Raw genomic sequence first — 23302 nt, 5'->3', positions numbered from 1 at the left:
GCCTCAGTTTCCTCGTCTCTAAAAAAAGAGGGTGGGTCTAGGCATTTTCTAAGGTGACTTCCAGCCCTAAATCTATGATAAATTTTCTGTGTTCAGAATTTGCTTTTCTTCAAAACTTCATAATTTCCTAGAATAGAATTTTCAATCAATGAGTCAGGTCCCATCTGTTTTTGATAAATAAGTATTTTTCTAACACCTTCTGAGTGCCCTGATGGTACTTTTATTTGTTTTTTTTTAACTAATTAATTTTTAATATTAATTTAAGAAATTTTTTTGAGTTCCAAATTCTCTCCTTCCAGTTCTTCCCCTACCCACTGGGAAGACCAGCAACATGATTCCCATTTTATATATATAGTACTTTACTCTTGGGGTGAGTTTTCATAAGTTGGATAATTTATTACCTGAGACAGCATTCTGTATATACAGTAGAACAGGGTTATGGATCAGAATTCAGAAGTTCTCAGCTGTCAAAGGAAGAGATTTAGTTAGATTGTCTTCTAATGACTCTCTCTCTCTCTCTCTCTCTCTCTCTCTCTCTCTCTCTCTCTCTCTCTCTCACCCTTTTTAAACCCTTACCTTCCATCTTAGAATTGATTAGTATTGGTTCCAAAGCAGAATGATAATATCAACCTTGTAGGATTCAGCTCATATATAGATAAAGATCTTTCTATTTTCTTTCATAAATTTTCCTTATTGGGAAAGAGGTTAACATTGTATAAAGGAAAGTAGAGGTAGGTGGCGCAGTGGATAGAGATTTGGGTCTGGAATCAGGAAGACTCATCTTCCTGAGTTCAAATCTAACCTCAGACACTAATTAACTTCATGACCCTGGACAAGTCACTTAACTTTGTTTGCCTCCATTTCCTCATCTGTAAAATAAGCTGGAGAAGAAAATGGCAAATTAATCCAGTATCTTTGTTAGGAAAACCCTCAATGGGAAGATGAAGAGAGAAACACAACTGCAAATGTCTGAACAACAACAAATTGGAAAGAAGTTAACATTGTTTAATAGGAAATACTTCAGATTTCAAAGTACCTTCTTAATCATGAAATTAGGCTTTATAAAGAATCCTCCCTTCCATGGTCTAGGTTTTACTACCAAAATCCCAGAGCAATACTATATTGGAGGGGAAAAAAACCAAGCACTTTTATTGCTTTATTTGGATATCTTCCCTAGTGCTTAGCAGAAACACTTCCCTAAAGTGTTTAATGAAGAATATTTTCATAAAATACTCTCACATAAACTAGCTTATTTCTACTCTAAAATAATCTTATGAAGGAGACAGCTATTAATTTATTTCATAGCTGAAGAAACTGAGGCATAATGAAAACTTGTGACTTACTTAAGTTGATCACTTCTAATCCTATGTCTCTTATGCCAAACCACAAAAATGAACCATGAAGAATAAAGAAGAAGAAGAAAATTAATCAAGAGCTCCATGGACAGAGAGACCTTGAGGAAGGCTGTCCTGGTTCAGACATGTGACAGTCGCTTTTCCATGTTTTTACCATCTGTGCTTTATGTGGTAATTACAATCATTGTGACTGGTCTGGGACGTCCATGGAAAATGATGGCAGATTTTCCAGTCAAAGTAAAGGAGTCTTAATCCTTATGGAAAATGAGCCACTTTAACATTCTACACAGAGATGGAGAGGTCTCTTCTGAGCATATTTTGCTATTTTTAATATGAATTATCTTTGCTCCATTTAAAGAATTTTTTCCTCCACGAGTATCACAAAAGTTTCATCCAACAACTTTTCATTCCAATGAAACCAGCTTTAAAAAGTACCCTAGGATTCCCCATCACAATAATTTCAGGATGGCTTTAGAAGCTTTGAAACCATTTTTTTTTTGCTAAAAAAAAATTCTCAGCTGGGGTAAAAAATTTCATATCAAATTTCGGCCTGATCCATTTCAAAACCACAATGAAAAGTATAACATTTCCCTTACGCCACAAAGGGTTAGTAATGGAAAAATCTGCCTTCACCAGAGCTACCATAACACAATCATAGGGTGTATGATTTATGTGTTAGTGATTTAAAAATGTGTATATGTGGGTCTGGGTGTGCAACCAGATTATTTCTCCTCTAACATCCCAGAAAGCAAGAACATATCTCAGTTGGTAGTATAGAGAAATAAAACAGGATAACCTCAAAAGCATGTAGTGCTCAGCAACTGCTCTCACACCTAATGAGTCCTTTATGAGTTCAAAGTCAAACTGCCATAAATAAAACTGTGTTTTCTGCACCCAAAGCCCTGGTAGACTATGCTGAAAGGATGAGTTATGCATTCAGGAGTGGCCCTCCCTGAGTGTGTCTCACTTCACACAATTTGATTCATTGATGATAAGAGGTTTTCCTTTTATGGGGGAGTATTGGGGGGAATTGGGGGTGAGAGATGACCTAGACTGCAGGTTAAATAGTGTAGACACTGACACACGATCCAGGAGGGACCAACAGGGACTATAGTTATACTGCCCCCCCCCCTTTTTTTCTTTTTTTGTCCAAGGGTATCTTCTTATAGCATACATGCTTCCCTATTCCAAGGTTTTGCTTGTGCTATTTCTTTCACTTGGAAGGTCTCTTTTTGGACTTATTCACACTCTGCCATAGAATTATGGGATCACAGATTATAGAATTATACCTTGGAGATCATCTGCTCCAACTGCCTCATTTTACAAATGAGGAAAGAAGGACACTGAGCCTGGTGAGAATGAAGAGACTTGCCAAAGGCCACCCAAGTAGTCAGTAGCTGAGCAGAGAATATAAGGAACAAAGCCCTGGAGCTAGAAGGAACCTGAGGTGTTATCAGTCTTGCTTCCTTCCATTACTGATGAAGAAAAGAAGGCTTAGAGTGGCTGAGGGACTTCCCCAAGGTTACAGAGGGTGTTAAGTGTGGCACTGACATTAGAACACAGGTACTGTGACTGCAAGTTCAATGCTGGATTCTGCCAAAAATCCTCTGACTCTAGCTGATCTTCAATTACTGATCTTTGGTTTTTTTTCTTTTTTCTTCTTCCTCTCTCCCTTCCTTCCTTTTCCCCTCCCACCTTCCCTCCCTTCTCTTCCCTTCCCTTTCCTTCCTAGCTTTTTTTTTTCCTCCCTTTCCTTGGGTCTCAAGTTGTCTCTGACCTAACATAGCACCTTACATATAGGAGGTGCTTGATTAAGTCAAACAAATTCCTATTATATATCCTGTATCCAATACTGAGGGAGAGAGAGACAGAGAGACAGAGACAGAGAGAGAGATAGAGAGACAGAGACAGAGAGACAGAGAGAGAAAGGAAGGAAGGAAGGAAGAAAGGAAGGAAGGAAGGAAGGAAGGAAGAAAGGAAGGAAGGGAGAAGATATAAAGGCAGTTCTATTACATTATAGACCCTGCTCTCAAGTTACTTAAAATCTTATGGTGTGAAGGCCTGGAGGAAGACAGATATAGAAATAATTCTCATATAATGGAGAATATATGTGAAATATATGGAGAATAAGTGAAAATGGAAGAGTCTGGAAAAAGTGGTATGAAAAATTTCAGGATGGAGTAATCAAGCCAACCATCTCTTGTCTATGAATCCTGCTTTCCAAAGCTTTCTGTTCTCCTTAGTAGCAAAGGTTCAGAAACCAGACAAACTTTAGCATCCCTTCAGGCCCAGTTTTGCTTTCTTTCCTTCCTCTCAGTGTTGCCCCTTCCATCTTCCCTCCACCTTTCTCATTCTATTCTCTTTCTCTCTAGGGTCTCCTTTTGTGACGTCCTAACCAGATCTAGACTTTCTTAATCATAGCCAACAATCAAAACACATTTTCTATTTTTCTTTCCTTTAGCAAGCACCCTGCTAGGTGACTCCTCTGCTAAACTCATTTAAGTTCAGATGTTGATATTGATACTAGGTTAATGTATTTCAGATGAATTTTAACAATGCATTCAAAAGAATAAGTGTGTACGTAGTGGGGTGGGTTAGAGAGAGATTTCTGACATGCTAGTAAAGCCAGCAGGAGAGAGTTGGAGTGTGGGGAGGACATGGGAGCCTTTTTAGAACCCCTTATAGCCACTGAAGCAGTCTTTTTCACTTCATGGGAAAACCAACCAACTTTGGGAAGAATTTGAGAATGTCGAAGGTTTGCTCATCTCCCTATACCCAAGGGTGTGTGAAGCTCTATTAAGTTTTACACAAAACCCCAAAAAGCTTGTCTGAATTTATTCATTATTTGCTTACCAGATTGCAAGAATAATATAAATAAACCAAACGTCAGGTCCAGTGACTGTGATTTACTAGCTTCTGTTGACCAATGAATCGTGGTTGACTCTTATTTGGCCCACTTCAGGAGCTGGTGTCCAAACATGTTGTTCAACTCAAGTATCACATGAATAGGGTAAGCCAGACTATTATAGCTATCAACAAAAGAGGGTTAAAGACTTATTGAGCATTTTTTTCCTCAGTCTTATCATTATATTTGAGGTTGTAGAATCCAAAAAGCATCCCATCTCTCATCAAGTAACAAAATGGTGTGTTCCCTGGTATGATGAACAGTTTGCCTTTGGGCGCTTCTCTCTCTGCCAGCCAGTCCTGCACCAGCTCAAAGGCATTGCAAACACATACTCATGCATTGATATTATTCCTTCTTTTTTCTCCTGAAACTCTGCAGAACTTGGTTTCCGTCATTCCCTTCTCAAGTTACTTTGACTTCCAAACCTCTCCTATGTCCCTTTTCTCAGTGGAATGTGTGTTGTTAGTCAATCACTTGCCTTGTGTGAGTTTTCCATAAAATAGTCTTTTAGACAAATATATATGGCATTCCAACAGCATGGCCAGCCTAAGAAAGTTGCGCTCTCCATGGTAGAATCTGAATACTTGGCAGTTCACCTTGAGAAAAGAACTCAGTGCCTGGTACCTCATCTTGCCAGGTGATCTTTGGAATCTTCCTGAGACAATTCAAATGGAAATGATTCAGTTCCTGGTACTGTCCAGGTTTCACAGGCATACAACAAGAACTTTGGTATTTATTATGAGGCATGGAAGACACCGGCCTATAGGGTTTACATCAAAGAGGGCACCATGCTCAATGAACAAAGTAGAATTGGAGTAACTCCAAAGAAACATGAGATCCACAAATTTGGAGACATCTCCATTCCAAATGTTCATACGAGTTGTTTGTGCCTGGCCTGAGGGGGAGCATTCTGAGCTCCCATTGGTCTGACCATTCCCAGTCTTACATGCTGTACATCGATCCCAACATAGTGATGCCATTTTGGTCCTCTTTGAGATTGAAGGATGACAACCAAGTTGCCATTTATACACATCTCACTACCACCACCTAATATAAACTGAAAGTTCTTAGAAGACACAATCCATATCGTTGTTCATCACCATAACACCAGTGTCTGGCACAGCACCTTGTACATTGTTTATTGTGGTTTTTTTTTAATTTAAATTTTAAATGTTGGTTCAGGTGCATTGAAGCCATTACCCCAATTATTTATGAAAGATGATCTAGCTCTAGAAATCAGAAGTCAAGTTTAGTTCAGATGGTCTGTGCTGAGCATGTTGCAGATATTCATAACTATTTGATTCTTTGATCATACCCAATCTCATCTTCTTACGGACCACAAAATGTTTATTGAGTACCTCCTGTCTGCATAGCTTACCAAGAGCTTATAGTCTAGCTAGGGAAATAAAAACAAACTCATCTATATGAAAAATCACATAAAAATACTGGGCATTGTAGGTCAAAATACCAGGTGAGTGATGGGCTTTGGGAAACATTAAAGCAATGACAGCACAACCAGATGAATTTCCCAGGCCTTCTGTGAGAATGCCTTTTGTCTTCAGAAATCAATCACAGGTAATCAATATGCCCTTCACTATGGTAACAGCTTTTGGTAGCTGCCTTTTCTATTGAGATAATCAGGACACTTGGTTATTAAATTTTGACTTTAGTGGTGAAAGAAAGAGACTCCTAATAGCACTTACCCCCTACCACCTTTTTTTTCTATAGTTATTCTAAGATTTATGGAAGCAGCTACTCTCATGCTGAAGGAAAATTCATGAGGTACTTTCTGTTTCCCCACGAGAGCTTGCTGAACTGAGAGAGAAAATTAATTCATTGAGTTTCAGTAATATTTTTGCATCAAGGTCCTCATGGTGCCTTGATACTTGGATAAATTATAGGTAGGTAAGGAAGTAGGTAGATAAATAGATAAAGCATTAATTAAGTGCTTCCTATATGCCAGGCACTGTGCTAAATGCTGGGAATAGAAATACAAGCAAGCTAGATATAATCTCTGCCTTACAGGGGTTTACATTCTAATGGGAAGAGACAACACATAAATAAGTGGGATGGGAGACAGAGAGGTACCCGTGCCAGGAGAGGTGAGGCCACGGACATGGATGTGAAGGTCCTAAGACTAAGTAAAGTCAGGTTTGAGGCAAACATGGCTCACTTCATATGGAGGAAAAATGTGTTTCTTTGTGACATATGAAAGTGTCTTCAACCCATTCCTCTTTTAAGTGGTTTTCCCACACAAAAATGATTTTGTTTTTGTTTTTGCATTTATTTTAGACCTAGAAGGGTTTGACTCCGTAGTATCATCTACTGAGAAGCTCAGTCATCCAACGACAAGCAGACCAAAAGCCACTGGTAGACGGCCTCCATCCCAGTCTCTCACATCTGTAAGTATCTCCTAATCAAAGCTGCCTCTCTTCTTTGCAGATAAAATCAGGCATGATCAAAGACACCTCTTAAAATGTTGAGATGAAATACTGTCCTCATTGGAGTGCTAGTGATTCATGTGAAGTAGTTTACGATCCATTAACTAAGCATGTTCAATCATATCCAACTCTTCCTGACCCCATTTGGGGTTTTCTTGGCAAAGATACTGGAGCGGTTTACTTTTTCCTTCTCTGGCTCATTTTATTCATTCATTCATTTGTATGTTTATTTTATTGATTAATTAAGAAAATTTTTCCATGGTTACATGAATGATGTTCTTTCCCTCCCCTCCACCCACCACCTCTCCTGTAGCCTATGTGCAATTCCATTGGGTTTTATATGTGTCATTGATCAAGACCTGTTTCCATATTATTGATATGTGATCATTTAGAGTCTACATCCCCAATCATATCCCCATTGAACCATGTGATCAAGCAGTTGGTTTTTTTCTTCTGTGTTTCTGCTCCCACAATTCTTTCTCTAGATGTGGATAGCATTCTTTCTCATAAGTCCCTCAGAAATGTCCTGGATCATTGTATTGCTGCTAGTAGAGAAGTACATTACATTTGATTGTGCCATAATATATCCATCTCTGTGTATAATGTTCTCCTGGTTCTGCTCCTTTCACTCTGCATCAATTTCTGGAGGTTGTTTCAGTTCACATAGAATTCATCCACTTCATTATTCCTTTGAGCACAATAGTATTCCATCACCATCAGATACCACAATTTGTTTAGCCATTCTCCAATCAAAGGGCATCCCCTCATTTTCCAATTTTTTGTCTGGATCATTTTAAAGACAAGGAAACTGAGGTAAATAAAGTGAAGTGATTTGCCTAGGATCATCCGCCTAGTAAATGTCTGAGGCCAGATTTGAACTCTAGAAGAGATGTCTTCTTGACTCTAAGCTTGGCACTCTGTCCACTTCACTGCCTAGCTGTTTATAACTAAGCATAGAGACAGTACAAGTGAAACATACTGAATCAGATAGCTTTTTGTTTATGATCTTCTATTTCTTTATGTATATCTTTGGGAAAGAAAAGTACTACCATCCTCTTTCTCTCCTCCCCTCTTCCAGGTAACTTACCTCTCCTATTTCCTTCATAGAAATGTCATAAGAAATGAATAAAAAGGAGGTGATAGATTAGAGCTAGAAGGAGCTTAGAGGGCATCTAGTCCAACTCACACACACAAACACACACACACACACACACCTCTCACCTCGCCACCATCACCAGCCCCAACACCATCACCATCATCACCACCATCACTACCATCCCAATTTACTGAAGAGGAAGGTGAGACCCAGAGAGGTTAAAGCCATAGAGCCTAGTCCAAGGATTCTTAAGCTGAAATCCGTACACTTAAATAAACTTTTTTTGATAACTATATTTCAAATAATCATGTGTCCCTTTTATAACTCTATTTTCTTTTATGCACTTAAAAACTTTTTCTGAGGAGTCTAAAGGCTTCACCAGACTGCCAAAAGAACTCATGATATAAAAAAGTGAAATACCCCTGGCCTAGAAAATTGTAGTTAAATATTCAAGCTCTAGAACCCCTATTGTCATTGTCCATATGTGCATTCCTAGGGAAAAAAACCCTATAGGTAATGAATGTATAAGATGATGATTTATGTCTTCAATTGGTGAGTTGCTTTGAGTTGGAGAATCATGGTTTGGAGAATCAGAAGCCATCTAGGGCAGCTCTCTCATTTTACAGATGAGGAAACTGAGGCTTAGAAAAACTTAAGCGACTTCCTAAAGGGCACCTAGATAGGAAGGGAAGAACTAGGATTTGGATACCCCGATGCCATATTTGTTTCTTTCTATTGCATGATGCTCTCTCTCTCTCTATTGAGGACAGCCAAAATTTAGGCCACTTAGGGGAGATGTGTCTAAACCATGAGATTCTGGATAAATCATGTAAAGTCTGGATGTCTCAATTTCCTCAGTTGCAAATGGGGATAATAATACCTTTAGCACTTACCTCATAGGATTATTGTGAAGACCAAATAAGAGAATGTACAAGTGTTTGCAAATCTTAAAACATAATATGAAATATGATTATGTTGTTATTATTATTATACAAATAATCCAGAATGATGGATCTATACTAGTAAAATGTCCAGATCAGGAATATAGAAAGAAATGCAAGGTTAAGGAGACAGAATGGTACAGTTGAGGGGCAGCCAGGTGGCCCAATGGAGAGAGCACCAGACCTGGAGTTAGGAAGACTCATCTACAGAAGATGTTCAAATGTAGCCTCAGACACTTCCTATCTGTGTGACTCAGCACAAGTCACTTAATCTTATTTGCTTCAGTTTTCTTGTCTGTGAAACGAACCAGAGAAGGAAATGACAAACCACTCCAGTATCTCTGCCAAGAAAACTCCAAACAGGGTCACGCAGAGTAGGACATGACTGAAATGATTGAACAGCACCAACATGGTGCCGTATAAAGAACGCTGGTGTCAGAGGATGTGGGTTCAAGTCCCATCTCTGATACTTTCTGCTTTTGTAACGTGAGGCAAATCAGTTCATTTCTCTGGGCCTCTACCTCATTTTTGCAAAGGGACAATTAGAGGAGATGATCTTTAGGGTCCTTTTCAGTTCTAAATCTATGATTCTATGATATCCAATAGAAGTGAGTTTGCCATTATGATGAAGACTCTATTTTTTTCTCATGCTGATTAAAAGAGCAAGGATATGGTCCTCTCTTCAGGTAGCACGTCTCTTAAGATGGGGCACTTCAGAACATAGAAAAACTGGATGAATTTCAAATCAAAGCATCAGAAATAACAAGAAAAACTGAATTAATATATAGATGCCACATCCTTTATCCAATTTAGATAAGACTTTTTGGGGAGTGGTATCCTGAAATTGAAGATCTGGCTTCTTGCCCTGGTTTTTTGGTTTGCTTTTTTAAAAATATTTTTTAATGATTAATTAAGAAATTTTTTCCATGGTTACACGAATGATGTTCTTTCCCTCTCCTCCTCCCATCCCTCTCCTGTAGCCAACGTGCAGTTCCACTGGGTTTCACATGTGTCGTCGATCAAGACCTATTTCCATATTATTGATATTTGCATTAGAGCACTCATTTAGAGCAGTGATTCCCAAAGTGGGTGTTACTGCCCCCTGATGGGTGCTGCAGCAATCCAGGGGAGCAGTGATGTCCACACTTTTTTTATATTACATTCTATTCTGAGTTCAATAAATAGTTTCATAATTTCCAGGGGGTGCTAAGTAATATTTTTTCTGGAAAGGGAGCAGTAGGCCAAAAAAATTTGGGAACCACTGATTTAGAGTCTGTATCCCCAATCATATCCCTGTCAACCCATGTGTTCAAGCAGTTGTTTTTCTGTGTGTTTCTACTCCCACACTTCTTTCTCTGGATGTGGATAACATTCTTTCTCATAAGTCCCTCGGAATTGTCCTGGATCATTGCATTGCTGCTAGTAGAGAAATCCATTACATTCGATTGTGCCACAATATATTCATCTCTGTGTTCTCCTGTTCTGCTCTTTTCACTCTGCATTACTTCCTGGAGGTCATTCCAGTTCACATGGAATCCCTCCAGTTCATTATTCCTTTCAGCACAACAGTATTCTATCACCATCAGATACCACAATTTGTTTATCCATTCCCTAATCAAAGGGCATCCCCTCAATTTTCCAATTTTTTGCTACCACAAAGAGCACGTCTTGCTCTGGTTTTGCTCTAGGACCCAAAGCTTACTTTATTCATCTGGAAAATGGGGATAATCCTATTTCTTCAACCTCCCAAAGACCATGATGGGTAGCAAATGAAAGACCTTACCTGACACTCTCATGGTATGTTACTAACAAGACTTTTCTTGGTTTCTCTGTGCCTTACCTAGTCTTCCCTTTCAAGCCCCGATTTCTTTGACTCTCCAAGTCCAGAAGAGGATAAAGAGGAGCACCCTTCTCTTGCACACAGAGGCATAGACGTGACCAAGAAGACGGCAAAGACTGTTACCATATCACAGGTAGGGTTATGGGTCCTTGTAAGGTGCCCCTGCTTCCCCCCCTCCCATCCTTGGCTCTGTGCAAGGACTCTAAAGGCTCCATTTGGGATAATCAGGAAACAAAGGCATTTTGGGATGCTTGAAGAGCAGCGACTGGTTTAATTATCAATGCAGAGAACATCTCGGTGGAGTGTTATAGACCCCCTGGGAGCTTTATTCACAATAAGTAGGCTCCAGCCCTTCAGAATTCCTGAGATTCTAAGTTCAATCACTTGTTTTACACACAATTTCCTCCAGTTCCCTCTCCATAGCCTCAAAAACAACCATCTAGCAGCTCCTAGAATAAATACTTTAAATGTTGTGCCTTCCTCTTGCTTCTTTCCCAGGAAACCAAACAATCCCTCATGCACAAATATTTGTCAGGTCGTGAGACATTTTTGGAAGGGTCTACCCTTAAATGAGTGTTAGGAACCCTCCTGGGGAGATAGCTTGGGCTAATAATGGTTCAAGCTTCTGCTGCAAACCTGTATTTTTACTATACCATCTTGGCTCCAATCTATGTTTGGGCTAATAATGGATAGAGAGCTGACCTCAAGACTCAAATACCTCCCACCTCTGATACTAGCTATGTGACCCTGGAAGACTAGCTACACCACTCAGTGCCCTCCTATAATTATGACTAGAAATCTCAGAGAATTTATTCATCTGCATTTGGTGGAACATTTTGCAGGATTTTTTTTTTTTTGCTTTAAAAGCAGTTCAAATCTAATGTAAATAATAAATAATAAAGTCAACTAGCATTTCCTTGGCACTTACTCTGTGCCAGATATTGTACTAAGTGCTGGAGACACAGAAAAAGGCAAAGATACTCCCTGCTCTTCTGGTGTTCACACTCTAATGAGAGAGACAACATGGCAGAATGATGTGCACGCAGCATATAGTTAGGGCGTAAAAGTAATGTAAACTCATGTAAGAGTACAGGCATGAAGATTACTAAGGCCTGAGAAAGGTTTCTTACCAAAGATGGGACTTTATTTGGGAATTGAAGGAAGAGAAAGAAACCAAGAGGTGGGGAGGGAGAACCTTTGGGCATGTGGGACAGCCAGGGTAAATGCTCAGAGGTGAGAGATGGAATTCTGTGTTTAAAGAATAACAAGGTGCAAACTATCCCTGGATCACAGGGTGCATCTAAAATATATGGAATGCTTCCCAAATTTGCATGTTTAATAGATAGGGAAACTTTTACAATTTATTAAAAATATCATTTCAAGGTTCCTTTAAAAAAGGAATCTAACATAGGATTTAATTTCCTTATCTCAACCCCCAGATAATCTATTACTTAAAAGTAAGGTCAGCCTGTTTTAGTTTGCTTCTGTAGCTTTTAAGTGTGCTTTTAGTGACACCTCATGGCAAAGTCTGGCTTTCCAGTTTTCTGACTTCATAAACACAGGATGCCTAGATTATCATGCTCGTGTCGTAATTGCCTTGTCTTGCTGTATTTCCACAGAATTATGGTGCCATTTTATCACGCTGTTCCATCAAATACAATTTTAAATAACTTTATTTGGGGAGAGAGAAATGTATAGACATATAAGAGTCTAAAGTAATGTGAATAGTGTGTAGATGTTGTCTATATGGCCACAGGATGGTGCAGTGAATAAGAATACTTGACCTGGAATCAGGAAGATTTTCTGATTTTCCCTAGTTCAAATCCAGCCTTAGACACTTCCTCACTGTGTGACTCTAGGCAAGTCATTTAATCCTGTTTGCCTCAGTTTCCTCATCTATAAAATGAGCTGGAGAAGGAAATGGAAACCACTCCAGTATCTTTGCTAAAAAAATCCCCAAATGGATCACAAAGAGTTGGACACCATTGAACAACAATAAGGTCAATGCATACACACACACATATTCATACATATCCACATTTTATATTCCAGATAAAATATATCTGTACTATATATCATTTGATACACATATTTGTAATACATATATTCATAATATAGTTCTATGTTTTGAGGTTTATTTTATTTGTCTTTTTTTAATTTATGAAAATAAGAATTTCAGATTTGAATGATTGACATGGGGTTAATATTAAGTATTTGGGTTTTTTAAAAGTATCAGTTGAATAAAGTTAAAATTACTTTATCCGGTGGGTATTTTGCAAATACACATTGACTATCCTCCTACGTGAAAATATGCTTCAAATAAATGATTTGTTAGATGTCCTGGATGTCTTTGTCTCTTGATGGCTAAAGGAATGGAAGAGGAGAGGAATAAGGATAAAGCACTGCAAGGTACTAGATATGAAATGGGAAAAGATGAATTGGAGCATAGGAGGTTACTGTTATTATTAATTATTTTCAGTGATGTTCTTATTTATGCTTTCTCTATCATAACCTTTAGAGGTAGAGAGTGCAGGTCTTGTTTTACAGACAAGAACCTTCAGAGAGGTTAAATAATTTGCTCAGAAAAGGCAGGGTCAAGAACTGAACTTGACTTTCTTTCTCCTGACCCCTAATTCAACATTCTTTCCATTATACCATGCTACATCTATAATAATCATAACAGTTATTATTAAAGATTGTTAGAAAATACATTTGAACAGAGCAGGAAGAATAAGGACAAATGAAAAGGACCACGAATGATAACATATTATGTTATTTCTAATAATAATATCTTTTTTTAAAATCTTTTCTTTCTTAGAATAAATACTTAAGTATTGGTTCTAAGGCAGAGGAGTGGTAATGGCTAGGCAGTTGGGGCTAAGTTAATTAGTTTAAGCTCTGTGATCAAGGGTCACACAGCTAGGAAATATCTAAGGCCATATTTGAACCCAGAACTTCCTTTCTCCAGGCCTGGCTCTCTTATCTGCTAAGCCACCTAGCTGCCTCAATAATTGATTTTTTTCCACCACAGAAATTTTATTTGGATTTCATATAAACAAATGTGATTTACAAAAAGTTAAGATGATGGAAATAATTTACATTTTTCTCATCACTTTTTTTTATTTGAAAATTTTTATTTAATTAATTTAGGATATTTTGCCATGGTTACATGATTCATGTTCTTTCCCTCCCCTCCTCCCAAACCCCCTCCCATAGCCAACAAGCAATTCCAGTGGGTTTTACATGTGTCATTGATCAAGATCTATTTCCATATTTCAATAATTAACTTTTGAATTTTCCTTCACACGTTGGTAATTTGGCAAATAGAGAAGAGATGGGAAGAAAAATTAAAACTCTTGAGCTATTCATTTTGGCTTTTCCTCTAAGATTCTATTTAGTACCACCCCTTTTCCTGAGTTGATTCCTTTACTTTGTGCCCCTAAAAAGGCGATAGGGTTGAATAAAAGCCAGTCCAGTGGGGAAAGGGTAGCCATGACTGTTTTCTAGTAGACCAGAGCAGGGTGAAATTTCATCAGTAGATTTTATTTTCATCATTTCTGATAGGTATCCGACAATAAAGCCTCCTTGCCTCCAAAGCCTGGGGGGATGGCCGCTGTTGGAAGCAGCACACAAACACCACTCTCTTCCTCCTCCTCATCTTCCCTTCATTCATCGTCTTTGGGAACAACAAGTCACAGGTCAAACTCCCCTTCTTTGTTCAGCGTCGAAGGAAAGCCAAAGACTGAGCAGTTGAGCTATGGTCAGTCAGCGGTGGAAGAACTTAGGACCCAAGTGAAAGAGTTGAGGACCATCATTGAAACAATGAAGGACCAGCAAAAGTGAGTATTCTAGGGCTTACCTCATTCTTGTTTTCAGATTTTGTTTATTTAATCTTGTTTTTTTTTCTTCCTGGTAAAGTATAGCTTCATGTTACAAATTAGCCAGAATTTTTTCCCATATATTTTTATTGTCATGCAAAACATGCTTCTGTATTGGCCGTTGTTGTAAGAGCACACTCATATATAACTCAAACCCTAAAATAAAACCAAAGATACACTGATGTGAAAGATGACTCCAACAGTTCTTTCTCTGGAGATAGATAGCATTCTCCATCATATGTCTTTCAGGATTGTCCCACATCATTGCATTTCATTGTGAATTTAAATTAGGTAAGGAACCCAGATTGGCTGGCCACTTGGTATATCCAAAATTTCTGAAATACCTACAAGGCTACCTTGAATGGAGATGGAAAGAGGCACTCACTATGGTCTACTATCATATAAACCCCCCTAGAAAGTCAAATCTTAGACCAGAGGATGACCTGCTAAGGGCTTTCACATATGCTCAGATTGAGAAGGAGGGGTTCACAGGAAGTGTAACCCCAAACCAAGACTTCCTAAACTCTACTTCCAGATTGGGGAGTTCTCAGAATGGGACCCAGGTTTGCAAGTGGCATGGTGGTGGGGAGCCATTATACAGCGATGATAATTCGGGGGTCTATTCCATTCTGTATTTGATGATAATGTGATGCTGGAAGCCCCACCAACCTCTGGGGATTACAGACCATTGAAGAGCTATAAGATCAACAAAAAATAATGCTAAGACAGTATTTCTATAGCCTAGGCAATCTCTAGGACTTTCTTTCATATCAGCTTTCCTGGTTCAGAGGTTGAGACAACAGCATTATGGAGAGAGGGGTGGCATTTCAATGTCTTAAAACTAATTTTGAAGTAATCAGAAACCTTTTATTATGTGCTTACTCTGCATGGAGTAATTTTTATGTTAGTACTATAAGGGATAATTAAGAAACATTAAGGCATTATCCATTCCTTCAATGAATTTACAATCTAATTGGAGAAACAAGACATACATAGTAGGAAACAATAGCACGTGATTTCCCTGGCTATAGTTACTTCCCTACTGCAATGAATATTAAACACAATTCCAGAAAAATCTTTCACAGTTGCTATTTTTCTCTGTACATTCAAGAACCCACAGTGGCTCTCTTTCTTCATTCTAAACTCCCTCATCATTCAGTGTTTGTCATCAATCTTCTGGCTCCATATTTCCTGTCAAACTCTTTACACTGGCCAGATCATATTCTTTTCTATCCCCTTTTCCATTTTCTACATAGTCCCTGCTTTTTCTTGTCATTCTTTCTGTCTGGAGTGTTTCCTACCTTTTCCTCTGTGAGCCAATGATCATATGTCCATCAAGACCTGGACTAATATTCAATCTCTTCCAAGAAGCATTAAAAAAAACCCAACAATATCTCTCTCTTGCTTTTTGTTCCATAGTCCTAGCTGTGCTTATAGTTGTGTTCTTTACTAAGTGTTTTTTTTTAACCTTTATCTTCTGTCTCAGAATCAATACTGTATTAGTTCCAAGGCAGAACAGCGGTAAGGGTTAGGCAATTGGGGGTTACTTAGGATCACAGAGCTAGGAAGTGTCTAAGGCCATATTTGAACCCAAAATCTCCCATCTCCAAGCCTGGTTCTCTATCCCATGAGCCACCTAGCTGCCCCCCCCAGATATTTCTTACATGTTTGTCTCATCTTTCTAACCTTTTTATTAGTTTTTATTATTAGAAGTTATATATTATAATATATAATATGGCATTATATATTATAGCATAATATATAATTATATAATATAATATATTATTATTAGAAAATATATTATTAGAAGATAGTTATTTTACTTCTTACCTTTTTTGTGTGCCTCTTTTAATATAATATTGGGGAAAGCTAGATGGTACATGTATTGTAGAAGAGTCCTAGAGGGGTGTTAGATGTTACAACCCACTTAGGAACTCCCCAGGGTCAGTGAAACATAAAACCCTTAGCTTATGAAAATAAAGTTTATTTTAAAAAGGGAAGAAAGAAACCGGTAGGTAGGATCCTAGCACTATCCAAACTAACTCCACTCAACTTTCTAAGTCTCCTATTGAAGGAGAGCCTTCGTTATCTTCTATGGGCCCTACTTAATCCTCCCTATGCTATCTAAGAACCCCACTCCCCCATGCTATCTGACTTAATCTAAACTCACTACCTATAATTAATAAGAAAGGGAAAAAACCTCTGGGTTTGGTTGCTGTACTAAGTAACTCAAAGTTGTAGGGGGAAAGCTTTGAATTACCTTAACCAATAGAAATTCTGGTAGCTGGACCACTGGCAGATGAAGACTGATTGCAGAGAAATTTGTTTCCTCCAAGCAAATCCTCTACCTGGATGTTAAAGATTATCTCCACGAAAATCCTGACTTTCTAGGGAAAATCTCTTAGAGCAAAACTCCTCCTCAGCTTGATGGCAATTGTAGGCAGAGAAATAAAACCTCCCTCCAGTTTGGTCAAAATCCAAGAACAAAGTGAAGTTCAGTTATTTTCAGTTGTAGACCCACAATTCCTTTCTTACCCAGAATCCTTTCCCAGGGCTTCTCTCAAAATTCCCTTCTTTCAACTAACCCTAGAAAACCAGACTATCCTATCCCTAACTATATTCCTACATACAGTGGATAGAATGACAAACCTGGCATCAGGAAGACTTATCTTCCTGAGTTGAAATGTGCCCAAGGACATGTATAACCTTTGTGTCCCTGAGCAATACGGGGTGTTAGAGATACAAAGAGAAGAATGAAAATATAGTGCCTGCCCTTATGGAGCTAACATTTTACTGAGGGGACATAATATGAACAGAGACAAGAAAATACAAAATTATTTGAAGAATGAAGAGAACTAACAATTAGAGGGATCAGAAAATGCTATGCACAGAAGGTAGTATGTGAGCTGACCCATGAAGGAAGTGAGGGGTTCCAGGATGCAAGAGTGAATGAATTCCTGAACTATATATATATGTGTGATTAAATGCAAAATCTACTAATTTGTTAAATAGTGACAGAAGAGTTGTCATACTTAATTAATAAATATTTATTAAGCACCTATTATATACTAGGAACTGTGCTGGGGATAAAAAAGGCAAAACAAAACAAAACAAAAAAAACCAACAGTCTTTCCCCTCAAGGAACTTACAATCTAGTGAGATAGTATCAAAATAGACACATTGGATGTTCAAATGTGTAGTGCCACTAAAGGAATACCATGCTTGGGGAGCCATAATTCTTGTATAGGCTGACTTACTGAGCACCTGAAATGAGACATGCCCAGAGCACTCTAGCTCCTAAAAAAATCGTAAATCCTCATAGCCAACTGAGATGATGCTATCTGATTTAGGTCCATGGTTTTATGAGGAAAAAAGTGGTTTTGTGCCCTCACAAAATCTATCACTATAAAAAAAATCTATTGCTATCTTCATCTCTTTTTTAAAAATATAAATTTGATTTTGGCTTTTATTGACAAATATAGATATTAACTATGAATAAGGACATTGAAAAAAAGAATATAAGCAAACCTAACATGTAAGAAAAAAAACATATATACACACAAATCATTGCACATATATCTATGAGTCTTGTTATTTACTGGTTGCTAAATCTACCCCAAAAAGATGTGTATATTGACTTTGCTAAAGGAGTACTGATGATAGCCTTATTTATAATGTGAATTGGGGCAAGTGGGTGGCACACTGGATAGAGTGCAGGACCTGGAGTCAAGAAAACTCATTTTCTTGGGTTCAAATCTGGCTTTACCAGCTCTGTGACCCTGGGCAAGTCACTTAATCCTGTTTGCCTCAATTTCCTCATTTGTAAAATGAGCTGGAAAAAGAAATGACAAACCATTCCACTATCTTTGCCAAGAAAACCCCAAATGGAAACACAGAGTCAGATATAGCTGAAAACAACTAAACAGCAACCAAAATGAGGTGACTTCACTGATGCCATTGTCTTTAATTCAGTGATCTTCATACTTATTAGGGTTTGTTTGGATAGATGTTTTTTGTTGTTGTTGTTCTGCTCTTCGTTCTCTGTATCAATTCTCTTTCTCTGACTTTTTCATGCTCACCTTTTTTATGACTCAATAATATTCTATTAATTGATATGTTTAGCCATTTCCCAATTAAAATATTTGTGTTATTGATATGGATTCCTCCCCCTATTTTTTAAATAACATTGAAGCATGTTTCTAGTGATGGAAACTATGATAATGAGTGAAAGAGCACACACATTTTTGTTACTCTCTTTGCATAATTCCATATTATTCTCCTAAAAAACTGGAAAGTATCAGTGGTATAATAGTATGCCTTGTTTTACCATATCCGTGCCATCATTGATTGGATTTTGTTATGTTTGACAACTTGTTTGGGGGTAGAAACTTACGCTTATTTTAATTTGTATTTGTAGTAGAATTTTTTTATGAGTTTTTGGGCAGTTGGATTTATTTTTTCAAAGATTGCCTAATTTGACCATTTACCAAATTAGAGAATAGCTTTTAGTCTAAAATATTCTTATGTGAAAAACCTATGTGTTAACACGGACCCTGTGATGAACAATGAAATGCCCCCAATAAAACTTTTTTTAATTAAAAAACTATGAGAAGAAAAGATGTAGCTGTGAAACTACATATCTTCCCAAATAAGCATGCTATTTTAATTAATGTTGAATTGGCGATTTGGTAAATATGTTGGTTTCATAGGTACATTACAAGGGTATATAGGAAATTACTCTCAACTATATAATTTAAACTTATCCAAGGAAAATAAAATGTATCATTTCTTCACAAAATATTATAAATTAGAGAGAATAAAACAGTTCCAGGACAAAAGAAAAATTTCCTCTTAACCAATCCAGAGTCTAGAAATAATTCCATTTCTTTTCTGCTTTCAGAAGAGAAATTAAGCAATTATTGTCTGAATTGGATGAAGAAAAGAAAATACGTCTTCGATTACAGGTGCGTGGCCATACTTTCTGTGCATGAACTTTTAGGGATATTTTTGGAGGAGTGGAAAATGCAGTGGACTGGGAGCCAGGTAACCCAGGTTCTAATTTCATCTGTTGCCGTATGATTTTTTTTTGTTTGTTTGTTTGTTTTTTTGTTTTTTAACCCTTAACTTCTGTGTATTGACTTATAGGTGGAAGAGTGGTAAGGGTAGGCAATGGGGGTCAAGTGACTTGCCCAGGGTCACACAGCTGGGAAGTGTCTGAGGCCGGATTTGAACCTAGGACCTCCCGTCTCTAGGCCTGGCTCTCAATCCACTGAGCTACCCAGCTGCCCTGTTGCCGTATGATTTTGAGCAAATCATTTAACCTCTTTTAGGCTAAGTTTCTTCATTTATAAAATGAGGGAATCTGGGTTATTTTGAGGGTCTCTTCCAGACCTAAAATTCTTTTAGTGTTGGATAAATACTAGTCCCAGGATTTTTATTTGAAAAGGTTTAATTCTTTCTCTCTAAACTAATTTTTTTCCTTTTACTGATGCCAAATTTTAAAGATTAATATAGGATTATAGAATTTCCTTCCTCAGAAATTAACAAATCACGGAAAAAACCAACTTTGAGGAAGCAACAAAACACCCCCCAAAATTCTGATGCCTCATTTGAAGTTCATTCTAGGGATTGCTTAGGATGTTTCTTCTGTGAAGTGTTCTCCCTAGTTGTGGGGCATGGTGGCATAAGCCTATAAATCCCTAACTGGTGGATTGTTTGAGGTTAGAAGTTCTGAGCTTCAGTGGACTAAAGTCAACTATATGTCCACACTAAGTCTCGCACCTGTATGGTGACCCCCTGGGAACTTGGAACCCCCCAAGCTATCTAAGGGGAGGCAAGCCAGACAAAGTTGGAAATGTAGTGGATCAAAGGGACTGTGCTAATCAGCAGTAGGATCAGGCCCATCAAATGCCAAAGGCCTTCCCACTTAGGGTAAGATGGTGAGACCTAATTTAAAAAAAAATTATCAGTTTTCAGGTGATATCCTCATTGTCACTACAAGAAGTTTTTGGATTAGGAAATCCCCATTATAATCTGGTGGTTTCTTTTGGGACCCCAGGGATATGTCCATCCATGCTTAAAAATTCTTTTTCCTTTGCTGGATTAAGCTAGAATTGTTCAATTCCTCCAGGAATGATCTTTTATGTTGCCCTCTCCTGGTCAACTTTGAAATCGTAAAAAATAGTCTTAGCAGAGACGTAAAGAATTCTAAGAGAAAAATACAAACTCTTCATGAATTTTGTTGTAAGTGAGGTTTCTGGTAGGAACTAAAAACCAGACTAAATTAAGAGTGAAGTGGAAATTTGTGGGAAAAATGTGTGGGGAGCTGACACCCTCTGGAACCAGTCACAGTCACTGCTAAGCCCAACATCTTAGGTTGCCGTGCATGCTACAAACACACCATAGTGAGAGAGTTGAACAGAAGAATGACCCTAAGTGATTGCACCCATTGGTATGGGCAGATTCTCTCTTGCTTTTGTAGCATCTCAGAATGACTGTAAAAACCTCAATCTAGCTATGCATACAAGTAAAAATATAAAATTGGCCATTTACTCATTTTCTAGTGCTGAATATATAGATTACATAATCTACAAAAATTTGAAAAATATATACGTAGATGGAAGTTAATGAAATAATGTAAGCAGTGAGGTGGTACAGTGGATAGAATTCCAAGCTTGGGATCAGGAAGACTTGTCTTCTCAAGTTCAAATCTGACTTCAGACACAGACTGGCTCTGTGAACCTGGGTGAGTCATTTAACTCTGTTTGCCTCAGTTTCCCCCTCTGTAAAATGAGCTGGAGAAGGAAATGGCAAACGACTCTAGTATTCTGCCAAGAAAACCTCGAATGGAGTCATGAAGAGTTGGACTTGACTAAAACAACTGAATGACAAAAATGCAGACTGTGTATGACGTTGTTATTAAGTCATTTCAATCATGTCTAACTTTTAGCTGAAATGTCAGTTTCACACAATTAATTTAGTTCCTTTTTTTTTTTGTAGATGGAAGTTAATGATATAAAGAAAGTTCTTCAATCAAAGTGAATCCGTGGTAGATGAAATGTTACATTATTCATCATGAATCTGAGACTCAGATTTCTGCCCCAGCCAAAATAACTTTGTGCCAAATGATTTTAAGGTTTGCCTCGACATTTCCCTGTTTGAAGAATTAGCACAAATGTCTTGAATAGCACAACACAAAATTCCATCCGAGAGGAAGGACTTCCCCTGTGGTGTGGTTGTGACTTTAAATTGAGTGGATTGTGCTAACAGCTTCTCTACTTCAAGACCACAAGTGAAATGAAAACTCAGGCAGTTTAGTCCATAGTGGTACTATTTTGATGATATTTTCCATAAATAAAATGTATTTCAGATTATTGGTTTACAAGCTTTATAATTTTATGATTTTTTTAATCGTCTTTTGTCACAAATTCCTATAATGTTTGTACTACATATAGTTAGAATGAATGTTTACTGTTCTTTTTGCTTTGGATAGAAAACAGCCTAATTTTCATTTTTGTCTTATAGTTTAGGATTCTCTTACATATGCAATTTTATGCCCCTAGACAAACTTATCACCTTGGAGAGAAATTTTCACTTCTGTATAATAGTGTATTTAAAAAAAAAAAGATAATCTGGTCTTTGTAATGATCTGTGCCTTCTTTTCACCACCCTCTTGGTTGGAGCTGTTTTGATCCAACTACAATGATTATAACCCATTACTGAAGTCCCCAAGAGGCCCTTCTCTTAATAGATAGCTCCTCTCAAAGTAGCCAAAGGTCCCTGGAGGTGGCTATGTACCTGAGAGTGCTATGTCTTACCAGCTGTGTCTTTTTAAGCTGTCCTGGGTTTGGGTTGCTCAAGAAACCAGAAAATTCATCTCTGCTTGTTTTTTCATTAGCCAAGTTAAACCCCGCCTCCTTGCACCTTTTGAGTGAATAGAATATGCATTGCTAAAGCAAAAATAAATAAAAGGAAAAATGCAAATAAAAACAAGGGGGGAAATGTTGTATTTTTTCATGCACAAAGTTCTCTGTTGTGTGTTATTAAAATTGCATTTATGTATTGCCTCTTGCCAATCCTGTGTCACATAAATTGAATGGAATTGGGGGGGAGATCTTTTGGGAGGGAAGAGGGAGGAGGGTATGTGTATATTGTAGCAGCTGCTAGATCTTTCCTGCTTTTATGGGATTTTTTTTGCCTTTGAAAGGAAACTAGTCCTTTCCTGCTTTATCTGTATAGTGGATGAACTGTTTGCCTCCAAAAGTTGCCTCTGTTTCCTCATTCTTAATGATAATTGAAAATAAGGCTGTGTATTGCAAGAAATATCTATAGATTTATAGATACATAGATATATATGTACATGCATATTTGTGTATATACATATGTATGTGTGCGTGTGCGTGTGCGTGTGCGTGTGTGTGTGTGTGTGTGTGTGTGTGTGTGTGTGTGTGTATTTGGGGAGGGAGGGGACTCAATTGCCTTGGAGTTAAATGCTGCTTTGTCTTTTTTCCTGAGTTTTCTGTGGAAACAACTAAATATGGATAGATTTGCACAACCACAAAGAGTGAGAATAGATAGTACTTTATAAAACTCTCCCATATTTTAATTATTGATCATGTAAATTGTTACCAGCCCATCTTTCTTGCTTTTTCTTCCTCGCCTCCCTTCCTCCATCCTTCCTTCACATAAATATTGATTGGTGCTCATCCATTTTGCCATTTTGCTTCTCGTAGAGGACTTCCTTCTAAGCTAGCATTCCACCCCTAGGAAAGTCTGCAGTAATATGATTTCAGGTGTATCCATCTCCAGGATCATTTCTATAACTCTGAGGAGTGGCCAGAGGCCTC

General features: G+C 37.8%; 1 protein-coding gene across 1 annotated transcript in view; it reads left to right on the top strand.

The window, feature by feature from the left end:
* SH3KBP1 (SH3 domain containing kinase binding protein 1) overlaps window positions 1–22550 on the top strand; it is a 466672-nt gene extending 444122 nt beyond the window's left edge. Inside the window, exons 10-14 of the mRNA XM_044670134.1 lie at window positions 6553–6662; window positions 10583–10711; window positions 14143–14417; window positions 19357–19420; window positions 21456–22550. Of these exons, the coding sequence (XP_044526069.1) occupies window positions 6553–6662; window positions 10583–10711; window positions 14143–14417; window positions 19357–19420; window positions 21456–21497 (620 nt within the window). The 3' untranslated portion in view covers window positions 21498–22550. The remainder of the gene's footprint in view (window positions 1–6552; window positions 6663–10582; window positions 10712–14142; window positions 14418–19356; window positions 19421–21455) is intronic.
* Window positions 22551–23302: the final 752 nt, after the last annotated feature.

The sequence above is a fragment of the Gracilinanus agilis genome, chromosome 3, assembly GCF_016433145.1.
Source record: "Gracilinanus agilis isolate LMUSP501 chromosome 3, AgileGrace, whole genome shotgun sequence".
NCBI lineage: Eukaryota > Metazoa > Chordata > Mammalia > Didelphimorphia > Didelphidae > Gracilinanus > Gracilinanus agilis.
The sequence above is the reverse complement of the archived record's forward strand: the minus strand, read 5'-3'. Positions and strand labels throughout refer to the sequence as shown.